Consider the following 21746-nt stretch of genomic DNA (forward strand, 5'->3'; position numbering starts at 1 on the left):
GACACAGGTCGACAGTGTCTATGTCGACAGTCAAAAGGTTGACATGGGTTTTTTCACTGTTTTTTGAGCCGACAGGCGGTATTTCATGCCCTACTATCCACTAGGGCGTGGTGGGAGAATAAAATAGTGTGCCGAGCGCAGCGAGGCACCGTGCCCGAAGCATTGCGAGCGATGCGAGGGGCTGCGGTACACTTCAAACTGTGTCCATGTCGACTGTGTCGACATTTCGGCCAGAAAACAGTGAAAAAATCCATGTCGACCTTTTGACTGTCGACATAGACACTGTCGACCTAATGGTAGTGTCGACCTAAAACCATGTCGACCTATTGAGCTGTCGAACTAATGGTGTCAATGTAATGGCTGTCGATGTAAGTGCTGTCTAATATCCATCCCAGACCCGTAGAAACTTCCTGCAGCCAGGTGAATACACTTGAAACGGTTGACTCTCTGAGTTTCAAGTGTTTATAGTGAGATGTTTGGGTATGTAGCAAATATGCAACGAAGGGTTAATGCCAGAGTATGCTCTGCATACACAGGCCTTACAGCGGCCAATTTCCAAATGGCTTATGACCGCAGTGACCGTCACCGACAGTGGCCTCCAACGAGGTAAGTATAATAAGGGTGCAGAGTATGTGGTGTGCGACTCCCTTCTCTGCATTCCTTGTAACCAGGTCCAATAATGTCAGGAAACAGAAGATAGCTGTCAGCAAGTAAGCTAGATCATTTGGTTACGCAGGATAAGAAAACACAGCCTGTGCATGTTCGCAGAAATGGAGCAGTTTGCTGGAAACTATGGAGAAACTGAGTGTTCCTTATTTTCACAGACTCAATATACTGTAGCTAAACTAACATGCAGCACATGGCAAAGAGGAAGCTGGTCCGACAAATGTCTTCTAACCTCTCTTCTAGTTGCAGTGAGAATAATCAGAGATGAATATTCTCCTTCTGACAATGTACGAGCAGTAGCGAGCTAACACACATGAACATGGGCACAAGCCTACAGTACTGAAGTCTGTCTATAGCTGGTTAGTTGGCAATCAGAACAGACCCTTCATATTGTAATATTATACAGTCTGAGACTGGGGGCTACTGCAGATAATTAGAACCTTGTGAACAAAGGTAATGTGCAATAGGTCAATTACAGGAAAATGATTTGAGAGGAAAGATCATGAATATGAAAATAGAATCGGGATGTGTTACAGGATTATATTCTGAACATGGATACAACGGTGGACACATTTTCTATTAACAAAAAAAAACCTTTATTAAATAAAAATCCCTTTTGTAGAGGAATCAGGGTGTAGGACTTATAGGAATGTGTGGTCTTGTTCAGCCATGTCCAAGTATATTGTAAAGCTCAGAACTGTGTAGAATTTCTAGAAAGAAGTTTTGTTGCACATCAGGTAGGAGACAGCATCCGGTACCAATATCACCATTCATTTCTCCAGAGGAGCGTAGTTCAATAGCTTCTCTATGAGGTCCACATGAGCGAGAAGCATTCGGCGACAGCAGTACCTCTTTAGCCCCAAGGCATCCAGAGCATCCCTGTAAGAAGTAGAGAGAAACGGTAAGTGTTAATGAAAAGAACCAGACTATACAAATATTTGGGCATTGCAGTAGCGCACTCAGGGGGGAGGGAGGGGGGGTGTTCTGAGTACCCCGAAACCCCCCCCCCATGAGTCTAAGGTCTTTAAGCTGAAAGCTGAGGGTCCCCTCTTTCCATGGGTACAAGAATTTTAAAAATCGGCCCTTGGGAACCGGAGATATCTGCCTTTAAATCAGTGATCCCCATCCAAGCCTGTTAATTGCCCTTCCTAGTCAGATATTTCAGGTTCTGTCTGACAGAGTTTTTCTGAGGGTACATTCCAAAAGCAGGGACTCTCCCCCCTTTGATGGACACTAGCTTGTCTCTACTGTGCCCAGAACCAGAGATATCAGCCTTCCAGCAGCTGGTTACTGCTCCAACTCCACACACCTGGTATGTAGTTTTATATTCTCATTGGCGGATTGCTCTGCCTCCTGAACTCAGATCCCCTCAGATTCTAAGATATTTATTTCCGGGAACTGGAGATATCTGCAGTCCAGCAAGCTGTCCTCCCACCAGAAAATGATGAATAATAAGCCCACTCCACTATACACCCATCTTCTGCGTAATAAACATCCTCTACCACCCTGGAAGTTATGTATCAGGACCCCTTCATTCAGCCCAATGCCCCCTTCTCCCACCATCTGTTCAGTAAAGGGGTAATTAGTGGAAATTACTGATCCAGGCCCTACATGCTGAGCGGTTGATATAATACCCCCTACCACCCGCGGGACATCAAAGCTTCTCCCACCCCTACCGCTGGAGGATCGGTAGGGGCCCCAATACATTGCTATGCCCAGGGGTCTACACTGCTGTTGACGCGTATATATATATATATATATCCATCCATTTGTGTTAAGTGTACTGGTTGTACCACTTGTGGGTACATGATAACAGGTGATTCCATCAGACATCCTACCAGTAACAGGCAGTTTAAAATAAACTTTAGACTCACGTGCACAACTAGGTTTGTGATCTATGTTCTAATATGTCCCTGTGGCAAATACTACGTCGGCAAGACCGACTGCCAATTTAAAATCAGGATGGCCCATCATCGTCAAGCCATCAGAACGGCAGTATTGAAAGGCGACAGCGAACAACCTCCCACTGCGTTGAAACACAAAATCATTGATCATGTCCCCCCCGCTGATGCATGGGGGCAACAGATCTAAAATGCTGCTTCAAAGGGAGTCAAGGTGGATATTCCTATTGAATTCCTTGAGCCCGAACAGTCACAATGAGACGCTAGGCTTAAACGGTTTTCTTTAGCCTCTTCTGCAGTATATGTAACATGTCATTTATTCCTTAGCAATATGTCATACATTTTGTGCATATATTGTATTTATTATTGAGCATGCTATGCTTCTGTCTTTTAGCTTGTTTGTTACTATGGTGACGGGTGCACGTGGGTGACGTCATCATGATGAGCCGCAGCAGACACGCTGCCGCGCGGCTCCTGCAGACGCTGTGGTGGGGGGTCACCTGAGCACATAAATGGTGAGTGAAATCATGTTTATTCGTGTAATGCCCTGACGAAAATGCACTAGCATTAAATCGTTGGCAACCAGGCTTTGGTGTCATGTCTTTATTTGTCCCGATACGGGAGCGCGCATCGGGATCGCAAGGGTTAAAACCTGTGCGATCTGCATGAGATCCAGATGAGATTTTGACTATATAGTCAAAATCTCATGCACATAGTACAAGTGTGTACACACCATAGGAGATCCAGCTTGCGGACTATTTGACAAACCACATGAAATACACTGTATCTATATTTGCTTCTGCCCCTATAACTCCTTGATTTCATGCTCAAATTCTGTACTCAGGATACCAGGCTAATATTTTCATGTCTTGCTCTCTAGGATTGTTTGTCCCCAGCAAATGGACATAAAAGCAACACAAATGTCTAATTAAACCTATTACAGGCTTAAAATACAAAAACAAAAGACAAAACCATGTAATTGTGTGTGTCTATAGTTATTAACTACTATTCTTAATGCAAGAAGCTTCAACGAGTACTGCAATTACCCCCCCCCCCCCCAGGACCTGCCATGTCTGAAAAAAAAAACCCTGATAACTGCTGCAGCCAGCAGCTTATTCTATAGCCCCTGTGGCATAATCTAGCTGTGGTAATTGAATTCTCCCCTTACCTGGGAATGGTAGAACAGATGTAAAGAGAGGTACAGATAGTGGTCCCGCTAGGCTGTTTTAGCGGGGCACTGCGCCCTGCCAGATTTTTCAAGGGCAAAATGCGCCCTGCCCCTCTGGCAGCGCCCTGCTAAAACAGCCTGCCTCCTCCTCTTATCGTGATATCGGGGAAGCCCGGCGCCGCAGTATATAGCGGTGCCTGGCACTTCCCTGGCAGCGGAGAGCCTTCGGTGCGGCCGGGCCTGCCCCCTTTTCGTTACGACGGCAGCCGGGCCCGCCCCTTTTCGTCACGACGCGGCCCGGGAATGCCCCTTTTCATCACGACGCGGCCCGGGCACGCCCCTTTTGTGACGTAGGCGGCACGGGACCGCCCAGAACAGTGACGACGGCGGGCTCGGTCCGCCCCCTTGACGATGCCCCCCGTGCAGCGGCGCCCTGCCTGCCCCGGTTCCTAGAAGGAACACTATACAGATATATTTCATGGTGTACCCATGTATACTGCGGCTTCCTCAGATATCCCAAAGCTGGACAGAGGTTCTCGCTAAACAATTATTTTCATGTTTGAGTTTAAAGTGGCTGTTTTTGTTGTTGTTTGTGTTGAAATGGCCAAGACGACATAAACGCCATCATACATTAACATTAATAACCGTGCATATGAGACAACTGCTCTTACTCTGCACATAGAAAACTCTAATAAATCACCACCTTTTACACAGCTCCATCCTTAAATACTCCTTTGTCCAAACCCTTGTCTATTCATGCCTGTGCTTAATGTGCATTATCTTGAATGTCCTTGTTTTATGCATGTTCAGTTTTCCCCAATGACTGACTGTGTGAACCACTGTGGCTCCATAAAAAACAACATATATTATTGTTAATGCCAGGATGTTTTATCAGGGAGCCACACAAATGGCCCTGTCCCCACAACTGCCGCGCCCTACTTGCCCACATCCTAGCAAGAACACACACTGTCTACCCGATTCGGGTGTCCTGGTTCCACTACCAGAATCACAACAGGGGTCAAACTCTGTTAGAGAGTGTAAGTGTAACCTGGGTTATCACACACAGTGTAATACTAGAATGGACTCTGCTTTGAGATGATTTCCAAGCGCCACTGTCACTGAACATACCCCTCAGTGTACTCAGCCTGCAGTAGCCCAAGGTACGCCTCCCACTTATTACCAACGATCTTTCCACATGTGAAGCATCTGACTGGGACAATCATTTTGATGAATTTCCTGGGGAAAAAAGAAACACATATTGTTAGGATACAGATAAAGAACAATAACCGCTCCAATTGCATCACTCTATGCTCTTCTGGGCTATGTACCTGTACAGAAATATTACCTCATATATGGTGATCAATGCGGTTGGTGAGATATTATGCAAGTTTTTGTCTAAAATACTTTTAGCAACTGTATGAGCTGTATTTAGAAAAATGGCAAATACAGAGGGACAAAGTAATGCAGTCCCTCATTGACGCCCCCCCCCCCCCAACAAAGCAACAAAAAAGGCCAACAAAACTCTAGCATGTATTAAAAGGGGCATGGAAACTAGGGACTCAAAAGTAATTATGCCTCTGTACAAATCATTGGTTAGACCGCACCTCGAATACGGAGTACAATTCTGGGCCCCACACTATAAAAAGGACATCATAGAATTAGAAAAAATTCAAAGAAGAGCAACAAAGCTTATTAGGGGAATGAAGAATTTAAGCTACGAGGAAAGAGTAAGCAACTATTTACACTAGAGAAGAGACGTTTAAGGGGAACATGCTCAATATGTATAAATACATTAGGGGTCAATAGAAGGAACTGTCAAACACCCTTTTTTCTGGTAGACAGGAATCTAGGATGCAAGGGCACGAGTTTAGATTAGAAGAAAAAAAGATTTTGTTCATCTAGAAGAAAAAATTTGGTACTTGTTTCCTAGAACGGCGTATTCTGCGTAGGAAAACCCATCGCACGGGCCATTTTAGGGCCATAAGATGTGCGATGCGATTTTCCTATGTAATTTATTCACGGCTCTCTCTGCCCCAGGCCATCGCATCGGCCGCAATATCGCATGCAATTTTATAGGGTGTGCGATACCATGACATTAGGTACACAATAATATGATTGTATGTCCCCAAAATAGGTTTAACGCACCCCCCCCCCCTCCCACCATCCCAAAGCATGGAGAGTGCAGCGAGCCCCGTGAGGGGTGGAGGAAACCCGTCCTCTGACTTTTTCATTACCCCACTATCCACATCGGCGTGGAGTTGATTTTACATAGTGTGGCGAGAGCAGTGAGCCACTGAGCCCGAAGCGAGGGGACGCGGAATACATGTAAAGTAATCCGCGTGCGCTCGCCACGCTTCGGGCTCGCCACACTATATAAAATACTCTCCATGCCGACGTGGATAGTGGGGGAATGAAAAGGTCGGAGGACACGTTCCGCTGCGCTCGCCACGCTTCAGGCTGGCGTGGATAGTGGGGGTGCTTTAAACCTATTTTTGGGACATACAATCATATTATTGTATACCTAATGTCATGAGCATAGAAAAAAATTAAACAAAAAAAAAAAAACGCATCGCATGCCGTTAAAATGGCCCATGTGATGCGATGCCCTTATGGTGCCGTTCGTAGGAAATCTGGGCGCCGTGCTAGGAAGCAAGTACCAAAAATTTCTTTACAGTCAGAAAAGTCAAACTTTGGAACTCACTTCCTGAAGAAGTGGTGTCGGCAGACACTATAAATAAGTTTCAAATAAGGTTGGTCCCTGCTTATATTGCTATCTACCTGGCTGCCGCAATAACCAGTGGCGCCGCTGATGGCTGCCTAGGCGCTGTGCAGCTCGGCGGGCATGTGATCCCCGCACATAATGTCTTACTGCTCTCAATGTAATGTGTATAATGTCTCTCCCCATTTCATCCCTGCTTGATGCTGCACTGTAATCCACAAAAAATTCCTAGTGTGCGCAAGCACACATGGCCAATAAAGTTGATTCTTTTCTAAAGTCATAAAAGGTAGAAAATCCCCTACAAACCTAGAGATAGTTTGTCACAAGTCTTATCATGGTTTCTCCCAAACACACAGTATTTACCCTTTTATGGGGGTATATTCAATTGAGTCGGAACTGCAATTTATTCATGTCGAAATTTTTTTCTACATGAATAGGTCGGAAGGGGTCCTGATTTATTCAATGCTTTTTTGGCAGGTTGGAATGTTCCGACCTGCTGAAAGCCTGCTTTTGACGGAAATGCCTAAAGGTTTTGGCCATGTTTCCCGCAATCTCAATTTGACAATAACAAGATTTCAGATTGAGGCAGGGAGGACGGCGCCGGGTGAGCAGCAGTTTACACAGCACCATCCTCTTGTCCGCCGCAGCTCGCACCCTTCCATACCCACCTGCCGCACACATCTGTCCCGCCACTGGGCTGGGTGAGAGCGGAATTTGCAGTTGCATTGAATAATGGATGCCGGATCCATTTAGGCAAAATAATTTCAGAATGGATTCGGCATCAATTGAATATACCCCACGGTCTTTGTAAATGTTACCGGGAGTGACCATTGTTAATCTGTAAATGCAGCTCAATTTACTTTAATGTCAATGACTACATTTCGGAATTGGGGTACGTTATGTCACTGACTGATAATGGACAGTGTGCATGCACTATGTTGTTCATCTGGGAGCGTGTAACCAGCACTACTTAAGCTGGGTACACACTGGGTAATATGCTATCTGGTCGGACAGCATATCACACAGTGTTTATGCATGCTCCTGTGATTGCGTGCGACTATGTTGTGTAAGGCCCCCATACACTAGGGCGACTTGTCCTGAGGACAAGTCGCCCCCGACTTCCCCCTGAGCTTCCCCGGCAGCTCCCCGGGGGAGCTTGATAAGATTGGCACTTGATGTGCCATTTTTTACATGTGATAAATCGTCTCGATTTATCACATGTAAACCCGGGGAGCATGGAAGGGGCTGCAGAACAGGGCTGCTGGTGGGGGGCACTGCTATGGCAGCGTGCAGGGGACGCTGCGGGGGACAGTGACAGAGCGGGGAGCTGTCAGTGCTGGAAAAAAAAGCCAATACAATGAATGGGCAGCCTGTGATTGGCTGAGCGCTCTCTCAGCCAATTGCTGACTGGCTGAGAGAGTGCTCAGCCAATCACAGGCTGCCCATTCATTGTATGGGCTTTTTTTTCCCCAGCGCTGACAGCTTTTCCTGCCCGGCTCTGTTACTGCCAACTCTGTGTCCCCCGCAGCGCCCCCCTGTCTTACTAGCAGCGCCCCCCTGTCTTACTAGCAGCGCCCCCCCCCCTGCATTGACGGCTCCCGGCGGAGGTAGTGCAGGCGGGGACCGCAGGCGTCGCAGAGCAGAGACTGTCGGCGCGGCGGGAGAATAGAAATAAATCTTATTCAAAAGACTGGGCGGCCGCTGATTGGCTGAGAGCTCAGCCAATCAGCAGCCGCCTGGTCTTTTGAATAGGATTTCTTCCTATTCTCCCGCCGCGCCGACGGTCTCTGCTCTGCGACGCCTGCGGTCCCCGCCTGCACTACCTCCGCCGGGAGCCGTCAATGCAGGGGGGTGGGCGCTGCTAGTAAGACAGGGGGGCTGTATATAAAGATATATCAGATCTGAACATCGTGGGTGCTAAAAAGCACCCATGATGGCTCAGATTCCGATATATCTTATGTTCTGTAGGTCCAACGCCGCGATCTGATGCGCGCGGGACCGCGCATCAGATCAGATGTCAAACACATGCGATTTTGGCCCGATTTCACCCAATTTATCGGCCCAAAGGGCCGAAATCGGCCCAAAATCGCATAGTGTATGGGGGCCTTATGATGTACAGAGCGACATTGCTAGCGACACCATGAATGGTATTAAAAGATGGAACAGTGATCATTTCGTCCTTCCTTACGCTCCAGTGTGTACTGGTGATCTTGGAACGACTTCCCATCCCTCCAGTGTGTACCCGGCTTTACACTCATCTACGTTATGCTGCCTACAACAGGCACCTAAACCTTGTGGCACCATATAAATAATACACAAAAGAGCCACCTCCATCATTGGAGGAGCCATCGAAAATGAGCATGCGATAGTGGCAACCACTGCAGTCCTGTCACGCAATGAGAACATTTTATATGAATTGGTGTTTAGATGCCATCTCCACCCCAGTGCCAGCAATAACAGTTACCTGCACCCTATGAGTACCGATGATTCCCCCAATGCAGAAAAGCAACTCCAACCCAGCAGCCCTTCTCACCAGTGTCTGGCACTCCTGCCGCCTGTTCCCGCACGCTTGCAGCAGCCAAGCGCCCACACACACAGCAACAGCAAAGCGGCACTACTTCCGTACCACGTGACCCGCCGCCTGTAACTCCCAGACCCTGCGCTGTGTGCGTACACCCCCTGGCGGACGGGAGGGAGCATAGCGATCACCGCCGCTGTGTGAGCTGTGAGGGTTGATCAGAGCGCAGCAGGGACCGGGGAGACAGACAGCTGCAGCAGCCGCCAGGTACTCTCCTTTCTGTACTCCGTCACCTGTACCTTCCACATACTGTGTACATGTACTGCCTGCATGTGTCATGTGTGTGCTGAGCGAGGCTGTGTATATATACGATAACTGCACACACAGTATAGTACAAGTCCCATCCTACACCGAGCAACAAGTTCCCACACAGCGCAGAGCACATCACGTTCAGCTGGCAATTTATAAATGCACACCCACGATTAATTTACTGGTACCCTGTGCATGTAAACAGTAAATGAAAGTGTGTGTGTGTATATATATATATATATATATATATATATATATATATATATATATATATACCTTAATAATTAGCATACTTAGATATTCTGTGATGTTTGCCATTTGCTGCTGTTAGATTTCTCTTAATATATATTGAGCATTGCCATAACTTTTCCGTGCTGTGATGGCTGGTAATGGCTGGGACTACCTGTGTGATTGGATACCAGGTGTGTGTGGGGGGCTGCCTTGCACAGGACTATATACAACCTGCCTGCACTGACCCTCACTTTCCTACACTGAGCAAGTCAGATTTATGTATTACTTTTTATTAATAAAATGCCCCTTGTAGAACTACTATGGTACCGAATCTGATGTTATTACAATGCTAATATGAGAGATACACATTGTTTGCACCCATTTGTGTATTAAGCCAAACTTCCAAGAGATACACAAGATACAACTCAATTTATTTTGCACGTATTTCTTGTGATAGCGTCTATATTGTGTATTTAAGTTGTAAGCTCTGTTGCATAGAACTTATTGAGTATTTTTTATGTATGTTTTTTATTGACTGTTGTACTTTTAAGATATACTTAGTTATGGTTTTAGAAAGTCTACCTACTGTGTTTCCCCGATAATAAGCCCTACCCTTATTTTTGGACAATGGTCCAAAATAAGCCCTACCCTGAAAATAAGCCCTAGCTAAATCTCAGTTTTCCCCAGTCCCTGCGCTAAACTACAATGCTTCCAGCTCCGCCCCGCATGAAATGGATGCTGCTGCTACGGTAGCAGCCCTGGTACTGCAGAAGCCTCTGCTGGCATCAGTGGTCCCAGGGATGCATTGCACATGTGATGTCACCGCGCACCATCCAATACTGAGCGGTGTCTGTACGGTTCACAGGCAGGAGTGGAGTGAATGAGCGGCGGTGGCGGCAGAAAAGCTGAAAAACGTGGTAGGAAAAAGAAAGGAAAGCGGCAGTTGTGCTGAAAGTATAAGGTGCAGTAGCGCACGCAGGGGGGGTTTCTGAGTACCCAGAAACCCCCCCCAGGAGTCTAAGGACCCTCAGCTGAAAGCTGAGGGTCCCCTCTTTCCATGGGTATAAGAATTGTAAAAATCGGCCACTGGGAACCGGAGATATCTGACTTCAAAGCAGTGGTCCCCATCCAAGCCTGTTAATTGTTATTCCCATTCAGATATTTCAGGTTCTGAATTAGAGTTTTTCTAGAGATATATTCCAAAAGCTGGGACTCTTCCCCTTTGAAGGACACTAGTAGCTTGTCTCTACTGTTCCCAGAACCAGAGATATCAGCCTTCCAGCAACTGGTTACTGCTCCAGCTCCACACACCTGGTATGTAGTTTTATATACTTGTGGGCAGATTGCTCTGTCTCCTGAACTCTGATCCCCTAGTCCCCAATACCATTTGGTAGGTGGGATTCTCTAGTTTTTCCATTAAAATCTAAGAAATCTATTTCCGGGAACTGGAGATATCTGCAGTCAAGCAAGCTGTCCTCCCACCAGAAAATTATGAATAATGAGCCCACTCAACTATACACCCCTCCTCTGTGTATTAAACATCCTCTACCACCCTGGAAGTTATGTATCAGGGCCCCATCATTCAGCCCAATGCCCCCTTCTCCCACTCCATCTCCCACCATATGTGCAGTAAAGGGGAAATTAGTGGAAATTACTGATCCAGGCCCTACATGCAGAACGGTTGATATAATACCCCCTACCACCCGCGGGACATCAAAGCTTCCCCTACCCCTGGAGGATCAGTAGGGGCCCCAATACATTGCTATGCCCAGGGATCTACACTGCTGTTGACGCCCCTGTATGTATGTATGTATATATATATATATATATATATATCTATCTATAATACGGTAATATGGTCTATCTATAATACTTTAACTGACCCGGCATATACTGGGTCACCTAAGTGTCCATCTCCGTGCTTTGCTCCGCCCCTCTGGAAACCCCCTTCTGAAAATCCTGCGTTTGCCACTGAGGTGAGGGGCATGCTGTCAATGTTAATTAAAATAAGCCCTACCCCGAAAATAAGCCCTATGGTGTTTTGTGTTCCAGAAAAAAAAATAAGACGTGTCTTATTATCGGGGAAACACAGTATTCGTAAATTAAGAAACCTTCCGTTTTGTGGGATTAACTAAAAATACCGACATCCTGCTGTTACCAATTTACCCTCAGAAGATACCCTGTCCAATGCTGCATCTGCAGATGTAATGCTACATTTTGGGGAGTAATGTGTCAGTAAAATGTTGATTGATAGTAAACATTTTTTTTTAAATGTAAAATGTAACCATATTCTCATTTGTGCTTTGGTGGTTAAAGTAGAAGTTGTAACTGTGGGTGTAAATTACACCACAGCCTCAATTTATTAGGTTTGAGCCACCATAATAATAACCCTCGGCCAGTGTGTACCATCGATATTTTTGTGAACGGCGTTGTACACAGATATATCAAGTTGACTCTGCAACACAGCTGATGCCCGATATATCGGTGTATCGTTCTGTGTGTACGGGCGATCTGCCGAGCAGTTACCTGCAGTAGCTGCCAATGATTGGCAGCTCAATCACCCAGGGCCTTATTTTGGTTCATTCTTTCTGACAAAATCCTTCTTAGATGGACAAAACCATGTGCACTGCAGGTGGGGAAGATGTAACTTGTGCAGAGAGAATTAGATTTGGGTGGGGTTTTTGCTTCAAAGTGAGATCTATAGTGCAGTGTAAAAATAAACAGCCAGTATTTACCCTGCACAGAAACAAAATAACTCACCTAAATCTAATTATCTCTGCACAAGTTACATCTGCCCCCCTGCAGTGCACATGGTTTTGTCCATCTAAGAAGGATTTTGTCAGAAAGAGTGAACTAGAATACTCGATGCTGGCTATGGCCGATATAGTTAACAATATCGTCCACGAGTCGCCGATATTGAGCGTACACAATGAGTGATATCGGTAAATATTATTGTTCAGTTACATCACCGTTACCCTCTGTACATGCGGGTCGTTGACTATACATCTAAAGTGATCTGCATGTTCAGCCAATGGCAGGGAGTGCTCATCGTTAACTATATTGAGTGTGATGATATCGCTCAGAGGCCCCTTTCTGTGCAATTTCTCTTACAAAATCCTCTAGTGCAGGCATGTCCAAACTATGGCCCTCCAGCTAATAAACAAAACGTTGAAACGTCCCAAGGCGCTATCAGTCCTTGCAGCCACAAACCCAAATGGAGGACCACTGTGTAATCCTCTCTAGCAGATACTTCAGGAAAAATGATGGTCTGATGGCGCTGAACTTGTGTGTCCCATGAAATATGTTATAGAGAGATGGAAATAAATAAAAATAAATTAAAAAGGTGTAAATGTTGAGGAAAAAATGGTGTTTGGGGAAGCACTCCGCGGGAAAACTCATACCGAAACTCACTATATAGTGTGTTATACAAGTGTATAGAGGTATCATTATGGGTCCACCCGTGCAAACGGCATAAGACAAAATACCAATGACAACGAACAATCTCCAAAATGCGTACCATACTCACTGTATCAACAGGCGCTTTGTCAATATTGTCGGCCAATAGTGGTTTGACTTTCGACCTAACAACCAGAAGCAGTTCTGGTAAATGCTTGGGAGGTATATTTCGGAAACATCAATATAAAATTGCTCTTTATCGTTGTTGGTGATCCAGGGCTGGGGCACATATTTACTAACATTTAAAAATTAATATAAAAACCCCACATCTAGTAGTAAGTGTGTATTTTAGCCGTGGAAGCCCAACGTCCATTAAGATCTTAAAAAATAGTTCTTTAGTAAATATACCCCTTAAACTGTAACTTCTTCCCACTTATGATTGGGGGCATTGGAGGCGTCGGTTGTGCTGGTACCTTCTTGTACAATTACTGACTGCAGAGCTACAGCTGCTTGTGTTAGAAATGGAGAATAGTTATGTGGATTTAAATTGCCAATATGAAGAGAATAAAAATAAATACATTGGGTTAATCGGGGAAATATAACAGTTATATCTAAAATAAAAATATATATATTTTTTATTTTCTTTTTCTGATTGGAGTCTGGCATCCCTTCCCCTAGTGGCTGATGATATATATACATCTTACATCATCACCCACTCTAGTGATTTTTACACACAATATTTACAATTTTAAACCTCAAAGTACTCCACCGGCCAGAAGTTCCTTGTCCTCTGGACCTTTCATTGTCTACACCAGAGCACAGCATTCTCCCACCCAACCACTTCATTGTCCAAAGAACAGCACTTTTACACTCTCCCATTTAATGTCTACAGAACAAGCTACAAGCTCATCAATGTCCAAGGCTCTACCCTCCTCTCTGACAGCCTAATTCTAACCCTCTCATTCTGTAGACTATTCATTCCATCTCCCTGTCACCTTGATCCGGATTCAGTATTAAATCCCGGCGTTCAGAATCCCGACGCCGGAATCCCGACAAGGGGGGACGTGGATCGGCCCCCCCTTGCGGGCTCGCTGCGTTTGCCACTCAGCGGGCCCGGTGCCTCGCTACGCTCAGCACACTAATTTATTCTCCCTCCGAGGGTGTCGTGGACACCCACGGTGGGAGAAAGTGTCGGGATTCCGGTGTCAGGATTTTGAACGCCGGGATCCTGACCGCCGGGATTTACACTGCATCCCCCTTGAGCCAACCTTCCATCTCCTACACCTGTACCATAGTGTTCATTCTAGCACCCGCTATCTTTGAAAACCCATGCAGTTCCTCATCCCTGCCTGGGGTGTCGCTGTCTGCTTTAGTGCTTCTAGTACAGTGTGGTCTGTATATCAGCACTGATATGCAAACCAGACCTGTGCTAGAAACACCATAGCAGACAGCGACACCCCAGGCAGGGATAAGGAAGTGCATAGATTTTCAAAGATAGCGGGTGCTAGAATGAACACTATACCTCGCTCCCACATTTCATCTACTACACATGTACAATGCTCTGACCTTCAATCTCCCCCCTCACCATGCTCCCACCTTCCATCTCCCACATACGTACCTCACTCCCGGGTTGGTATCATTTGGTCTACAGCACGATGGTCAACATGGGAAAAGGTTGACTTGGGAAAAGGTGGAAAGGTCATTAGTTTGACAGTGAAAAGGTCGAAATGGAGTTTTTCACAGTTTTTTTACCTGAATGTCGACATGGACACAGTTTAAAGTGCACCGCATCGCTCGCTACGCTCTACACACTATTTTATACTCCCACCACGCCCTAGTGGATGGTAGGGCATGAAATACCGCCTGTCGGCTCAAAAAACAGTGAAAAACCCCATGTTGACCTTTTGACTGTCGTCCTAGACGCTGTCGAACTAACGACCTGTCGAACTAATGACCTTTCGACCTTTTCCCATGTGGACCTAATGGTGTCGACCTAATGACTGTCTACCATCGTGCTGTAGACCAAATGACTGTATCCCTCACTCCCACCTTCCACCTGTACACCTGTACCTCGCTTTCACCTTCCATCTCCCACGCTTGTACCTCGCTCCCTTCAACAGGGTCTTGGGACCCGATTCATACCTGATCGCATGGCTGCCAATTTGCACAACGCCAATTGCGTATAGCCCCAATGCTTGCCAGTGATTAAGTTTTACTTTTTTGATTCAAAAGCCGTTCACAAGGTGATTGACAGGAAGTAGGAGTTTGAGGGTAGTAATCGCCCATTTAATAGGCGTGTTAAGAGAAACGCTAGGCGTGCCATGACATAAGAAAACGCTGGGAATATCAGGTAAAACAGGCGTGCCTCTATTATGTCTTCGGTAGCTGTACACCTCTATTATGTCTTCGCTAGGTGTACACCTCTATTATGTCTTCGCTAGGTGTACACCTCTATTATGTCTTCGCTAGGTGTACACCTCTATTATGTCTTCGCTAGGTGTACACCTCTATTATGTCTTCGCTAGGTGTACACTTCTATTATGTGTTCGCTAGGTGTACACTTCTATTATGTGTTCGCTAGGTGTATGCCTCTATTATGTCTTCGCTAGGTGTACGCCTCTATTATGTCTTTGCTAGGTGTACGCCTCTATTATGTCTTCGCTAGGTGTACGCCTCTATTATGTCTTCGCTAGGTGTACGCCTCTATTATGTCTTCGCTAGGTGTACGCCTCTATTATGTCTTCGCTAGGTGTACGCCTCTATTATGTCTTTGCTAGGTGTACGCCTCTATTATGTCTTTGCTAGGTGTACGCCTCTATTATGTCTTCGCTAGGTGTACGCCTCTATTATGTCTTCGCTAGGTGTACAATAAATGTAACAGCGCTGATCACCGGAATTAAATGGTTAATACATTTTAATATAGGTAATGCATTGCATTAATAAAATTGGATAAAACTATGCAATCAAAAGAAATACATTAAAAAAAATACGTTTTGTTGAGGTATATTCACCCACTGATTCCACTCAATAGCTGCAGATCGGTTGGAAGCAAATGTCCATTCTCATTGGGCCCAATGGATTTAATATGCAGTCCAATACTGGCTCCTCTGTTTTTGGTGAGGCCTCTGGGACATTTGCTTCCAACTGATCTGCAGCTATTGAGTGGAGTCAGTGGGTGAATATACCTCAACAAAACGTATGTTTTTATGTATTTCTTTTGATTGCATAGTTTTGTCAAATTGTATTAATGCAATGCATTACCTATATTAAAATGTATTAACCATTTAATTCCGGTGATCAGCGCTGTTACATTTATTCTTCAATATTATAACAGTAGATGAAGACACAGAGATGTAGAATTTTAACTATTTATTAACTGTACTAGGTAATTCATCGCTCCCTTCACACCGTCGTAAGGGGCTCTGTCCCCTTAACCTGTGCACGGCTTTATTGCATGAAATATGGTTTAAGAAAAGTACTGTGTTCAAATGTCAATGACCATACACAGGGCGTCATTTAGACTTGATTGTACGGCTGTGTTTTTTTTTTTGCACAACTGCAATCGGTTCCAAATTTGGCATGCGAATGCACCGCAATATGCCTGCATGTTGTACCCAAACAAATTGGATCGCCGCTGTCCTTCGCTAGGACAGTGACAGAAAGAGGGCAGATATGTGTGGAAGAAGGTCTCCGCTGACTGTTTATCACACTCACGCACTCCTTCACCCCACAATCTGTGCTCTATCACACTCACGCACTTCCTCACACCACATCCTGCGTTCTAACAGACTGACGCACTCCCTCACCCTGGGGCCTGCGTTCTATCACACTGATGCATGACCTCACCCTGGGGCCTACATTCTATCACACTGATGCACTCCCTCACCCTGTGGCTTGTGCTCTATCACAGTAATGCACTACCTAACCCTCCATCCAGACCCCTGCAGGCTAGTTCTGCACCTCCCTGCTAGTGCTTAACCCTCGTACACTGCACAAAAACACACCAAAGAGCATGTGTAGCAGCGCTTATTAATGAAATTTAAGTTACGCAAGTGTTTGATGATAAAATATACCTTTACTGTAAAATAATAATTAACACTAAAAAGCACTATACAATATATGACAAAAATACATATAAAAATAAATTAAGATAAGGGAAGTAAAAACTTTCACTTTCTCAGGATTTGGGAATGGTAATTGGGGGGCCAATGTGGAAATAGTTATTCAGGTAAGTGCTCATTACCAGTTGAAGTTGATCACCATTGGCAGGTGAATTTCAGTCCCTGTTAGACAAAAGTCCTCGTGGTGTGGTGCCTCCCCAGCAACCGCTTGAGGAATATGGATATTTGACCCACAAAACTGGAGCTGGGTGTCCTCTCACACAGGTGGCCAAGATCGAAATAAGCTGCCGGAAGAATCCAGATTGCCGGGTCCACAGATGAAAATAGGGGAAGCTGATTGGTGTTTTTCACAGAATCCACAAGAATAGTTGAAGTGGGACCATCCAGTCCTGAGGGTGAAAGTGTAACACTAATGCGTTTCACTGCTGGCTGCAGCTTTATCAAAGTTTACACCTGTTTTGGCGATCCCCGCTTTTTAACCCCCTCGCCGGCTGCATTGCATACGGCCCATTAACTGTCTATGAGGACTACTATCCTCTGCAAAGTACAACCCAGATTTTATTGTGGATATTTTTATTGTGTATTTTTATCTGCTTATTTAAGATCATTACATCTCTTAAGATTCATTGAGCCCAGCTATACCTGTTTCCTCCATTTTCTGCTGTTTACCCAGTTGGGACTGACTATCTTCTGTTAAGCACAAAAAAGGAAGTTCAGGATGGTCCGCGCCCACAGACTGCAGCACTATAAACGCCAGGGATTACCGGTCCCAAAACATACGATCCAAGAAGTATAAAGGGGCGAATGCACTTGCGCTGTCTGAATCTAATAATCTATCGATTCCCAGATAGAGGTGGGTAAATATTTCTCCACCAATGAAATAACCAGAAAAAGGGCAGAGGCAGAAGGTCAATAGAATGATATCAACGGGGGTATCGCCCCCTGCAACTGACCTCTCTGCCGTGCCCTATAGGCATATAAAGGTATCTTTCATACAATGTATCCAGCCTTTAATTTTCAATTAGATCAGAGCTCACCTTATATAGGTGCCCTATGGGCATGGAAAGGTTTCTTTTCCTGTCCCTCTATTCGGAAGTGTCCCAATCACCGCCAGTCACAGGTCAATGAAAAAGGCACTTTATTCCAATCACGAATATTCCACACGACAGGTAATAACAATAAAAAGTTAAAAAGGTAAAAAAAAGGTACTGATGGGGTCCAACGTAGCTCGGTCCGATCACCTCTACCTCACCCGGGTTAGAGAAGAAGGTGAGTGTCCACAAGATGAAAAAAATGACACTGGAGCCCCAAAAGGTACCTTGCTCAATTCCTCCAGCCCACCTCTATCTGGGAATCGATAGATTATTAGATTCAGACAGCGCAAGTGCATTCGCCCCTTTGTACTTCTTGGATCTTCTGTTAAGCATCCAGGACACTTCCTCTTGGTAGCCCCTTTTTATGCATCATTATTTAGCATGTCATGTAAAGTTTTGTAAAAAAAAATCTGTATGTTACAGTATTAAGATTACTTTAATTACTCCCAAAACACCACAGCAGACAGCGACACCCCAGGCAGGGAAGAGGAACTGCATGGGTTTTCAAAGATAGAATGAACACTATTATTACATGTTGGTATCCATGAAGGAACATTGCTTCTGGCAGCATATCTCTTTGCGATGGGGACAGACAGGGCCCTGCTAAACTACATTAGCTTATTTTGATGTAAGAAATAGCTTTTTTTTTATATATATGTTTTGTTTTTCTCCCCTGGTTCAAGGACTCAGTTTAAACTGAGAACAAAATCTATCACCGAAGCTTCCGGTATGCCCTCTTCCTTATAGAAGTGTCTGTGGAGTTGGCAGCAGAAGCGTTTACACATCACTAAAATAAAATATATATGCTTATTTTTTTATCACATTAACAATATTCCCTTTGTTTCCTTTTTCCTCTCAATGGACCATTAACTTTTATCGCATTTACTGCTTCTATTGCGGGCACAAACTAATAAAACACTTGAAAATATTGGCAGTGTTTCTCTATATTCTGTTCTCGGTTTCTTTTGCGCCATCCATTAGTAGCCAGAAGTAAACCTTCTCTACAATGCACAGATCATTTGCTGTGAGAAGAGATACTCATTTATCAGCATTGCTCAGTTCAGTCCTGTAGCCCGTAAACTGCAAAAACCCCTTGTTTGACATTTGCGCATTAATGCTAGCCATAAAATGAATCTCTGCATTACGGTACTTCCCTTGTAGCTGCTATATATAACATAGTAATTTCTGCCTCTCATACTAATTGTTATATGTAATGCATGGCTTGTCCATTTGTTGTAGGGCTGTTTATCATATCCAAGCGTATGTCTGTCTGATTCATTAGAGTTAAACCATATTGTTAATTTCCACATGAAGTCATGAAGAGTATTGTGTGTGATTTTATGTTTATACCTGTACACAGTGCAGTGTTGTAAATAACCGTAGGACAACAGTACATCTGGCTGTGTTACATACTGGGCGGTATTCAATGAGCCTGATTCGCCATGTTTTTATGGCGAATTTGTGCTGTTTGGCGAATTTTTGACTTAAACGGTGAATCACCCTATTCAATGACCAGATGGCGAATACATTTGAAGGTTTTTTTCGCCATGATTCACCGAGTAGCAATCGCTATCTTTTTATGGAGAAGTGGAATGTGAACTTTTAAAATAAAGTGTTTTGTTTTTTACATTTGATGTAAAAAAATCAGGAATTTTATTCTGAGGAGGGGCATGCTATTTTTATTCATGTGCTGTAAGCACATGAATATATATTTAATTTACATTTTTTTTTTTTTTTTACACAGCAGCCAGCAGGGGGCGCCGGAGCCGAGCCGCTCATTAGATATTTAAATATTCACTGCACCCGATCGTTACATATGCACGATCGGGTGTAGTGAATATACCCGGTCCCCTGCTGGCACCCCCGGGGGGCAGCCTGTGCTGCCTGGCACCCGGGGAGCCCACCTTCCCCCCCCCCCCCCCCCACATACGCTCTGGGGCAGGCAGAGAGACTTCCATCTCCCTGCCTGCCACCGTCCTCAGGCTCCCTGCGGCGTTCGCCGCAGGAGCTCATATTCGCCGGTCAGGGGCAGCGAGCCCCTGACTCGTTGATTACTGGAGCCTGCGAGGCTCTTGAACGTGGCGAATGTGCAGCGAATCCTAAACAGGATTCGCTGCACCTCGCCGGTATTCACATTGAATACCGCCCACTGTATGAAGAATGAATGCACGAGGACTGGAGAATGCTGCGAGAATGGTGCTGAGCGCTCAGTGTTGTCTTGTATGAGAATGCTGTGTGAGTCAGGATCAGCTGTCCAGTCAGCACTCTCCACATGAAGGGGGAACTAAACTAAGATGGAAGTTCTATTTCACATGGGATGTTGCTATGGGCAACCAGTCAGACACTGGTTGCCAGATCTGTTATCTTCTAGTAGGTGCTAAATAAATAAAAAAGTAGATTTTGATTGGTTACCTATAGCAACACCTGTGTGAAATAGAACTCCCATCTTAGTATATTTCCCCCCGAAGTCTCAAGGTGTTGTAGAAACATCTCTATTATTGCTTAGCAACAGCTGGGATGAGGGTCTGTTTATCTCTGACATGGCAAACGTCAGGCCTGATGTTATAAACCTGCTATATTTTCCGTTAAAGCACATGTACTACTGTAATTCGTATATGCAGAAAGAGCACTGATCTGTCCCAGTTCTGAGACTTTGGTAACACCATCTGTACGGAGTAACTGTCAGTGGGTCCTTCTCTCCTGAGAAATGATATAGCAAGTTTAATGGCACTACATGCAACCAGCTGCATTGCACGTGCTGTATGCTGAGCAGTGATCACCATCATCCCAGACACGCTCACGCTGTGGAGGTGTGGTGCCAGTATGGCACAGCACTGCAATCTTGTTTCTGCACCGTCATGTGGCGCAGGCATCCTTTTTTGCAGATACAGATTATGCTAGCCAATCCAATAAGTGCTGTTTGCTAAAGCCAGACTTGCTCTATCTGTATTGGCTGCTGAGGACACCTAACTGTAAACTAGTCATGAGAAATAAATACCAGAGTGTATTGACCATTGCAGTATTACCATGGGAATATAGTGTGGTAGCATAAACTAAGGGGGGTGTTCAATCTTGGGCCACGGCTTTCGAGCTGGCCCGACAGCCGTGACCCTGTCCCATTCTTGGTCTGCTAAATTAAGAATTTGCAGGCGAGATTCAATGTCCTGCCTGCAGTGGGACGAGAAGGGGGCGTGGCCGGGAAGAGGTGAGCTGCAGCCGGGAGCTCGTCACTTCCCGGCCGTTCTCGGCAGAACGAGTCCGACTGCTTGAGAAGTTGGGTTCGTTCTGCCGAGATACCCTGTTCAATGATGTCAGGGAAGACAGCATTGAATAGGGCCCCGCAGCCATCTCTGCCATTGGGAGATGGCTGCGGGAGATTAAATATACCCCCCTAAAGGTACTGTAGAATTTGTTAATCCATCTGTTTAAAAATTTAAAAGACCTGTTATGATCAAAAAACTTATAGAGAAACATGAGATCCTCTATTAACACTATAGCAAGCTCAGTTTAAAGGCCCCCATACACTACTGTGGCTTCTCCGAGGGGAGGCTGCAAGATCAAATATGATATTGTATGCGGCAGGATCACAGAAGATATTGTATGCGGTCCTTTTGTATACTGTA

At 45.2% G+C, this 21746-nt stretch overlaps 2 protein-coding genes across 5 annotated transcripts in view; one reads left to right on the forward strand and one right to left on the reverse strand.

The window, feature by feature from the left end:
• Positions 1–1238: 1238 nt before the first annotated feature.
• POLR2L (RNA polymerase II, I and III subunit L) lies at positions 1239–9131 on the reverse strand. Of its 2 annotated transcripts, none has more exons than XM_083165448.1 (3): positions 8988–9131; positions 4864–4971; positions 1239–1545 (listed from the first exon to the last, which is right to left on the reverse strand). In XM_083165448.1, the coding sequence occupies exons 2-3, from the start codon at positions 4956–4958 to the stop codon at positions 1437–1439; spliced, it is 204 nt and encodes a 67-aa protein (XP_083021574.1). In that variant the 5' UTR covers positions 4959–4971; positions 8988–9131; the 3' UTR covers positions 1239–1436. The 2 variants fall into 2 exon arrangements, with proteins under 2 accessions (XP_083021574.1, XP_083021575.1); XM_083165449.1 differs by having other exon boundaries at positions 8919–9056.
• Positions 9086–21746, forward strand: part of TSPAN4 (tetraspanin 4) — a 655297-nt gene continuing 642636 nt past the window's right edge. For 2 of the 3 annotated variants that reach the window (XM_083165444.1, XM_083165446.1), the window contains exon 1: positions 9086–9239. The gene's annotated coding sequence lies outside the window, so the exon portion shown is untranslated. The remainder of the gene's footprint in view (positions 9240–21746) is intronic. The other variant, XM_083165445.1, reaches the window with a different exon arrangement.

Source organism: Crinia signifera, chromosome 11 (assembly GCF_055691185.1).
Source record: "Crinia signifera chromosome 11, ASM5569118v1, whole genome shotgun sequence".
Classification (NCBI taxonomy): Eukaryota; Metazoa; Chordata; class Amphibia; order Anura; family Myobatrachidae; genus Crinia; species Crinia signifera.

Bases quoted from the DNA above. Each gene is read 5' to 3' on its own strand.
- POLR2L (XM_083165448.1), bottom strand. From the start codon at position 4,958: ATGATTGTCCCAGTCAGATGCTTCACATGTGGAAAGATCGTTGGTAAT. The intron at 1,546-4,863 runs GTATGTTCAGTG...TACTTCTTACAG, and splicing joins CAGGCTGAGTACACTGAGGG to GGATGCTCTGGATGCCTTGG.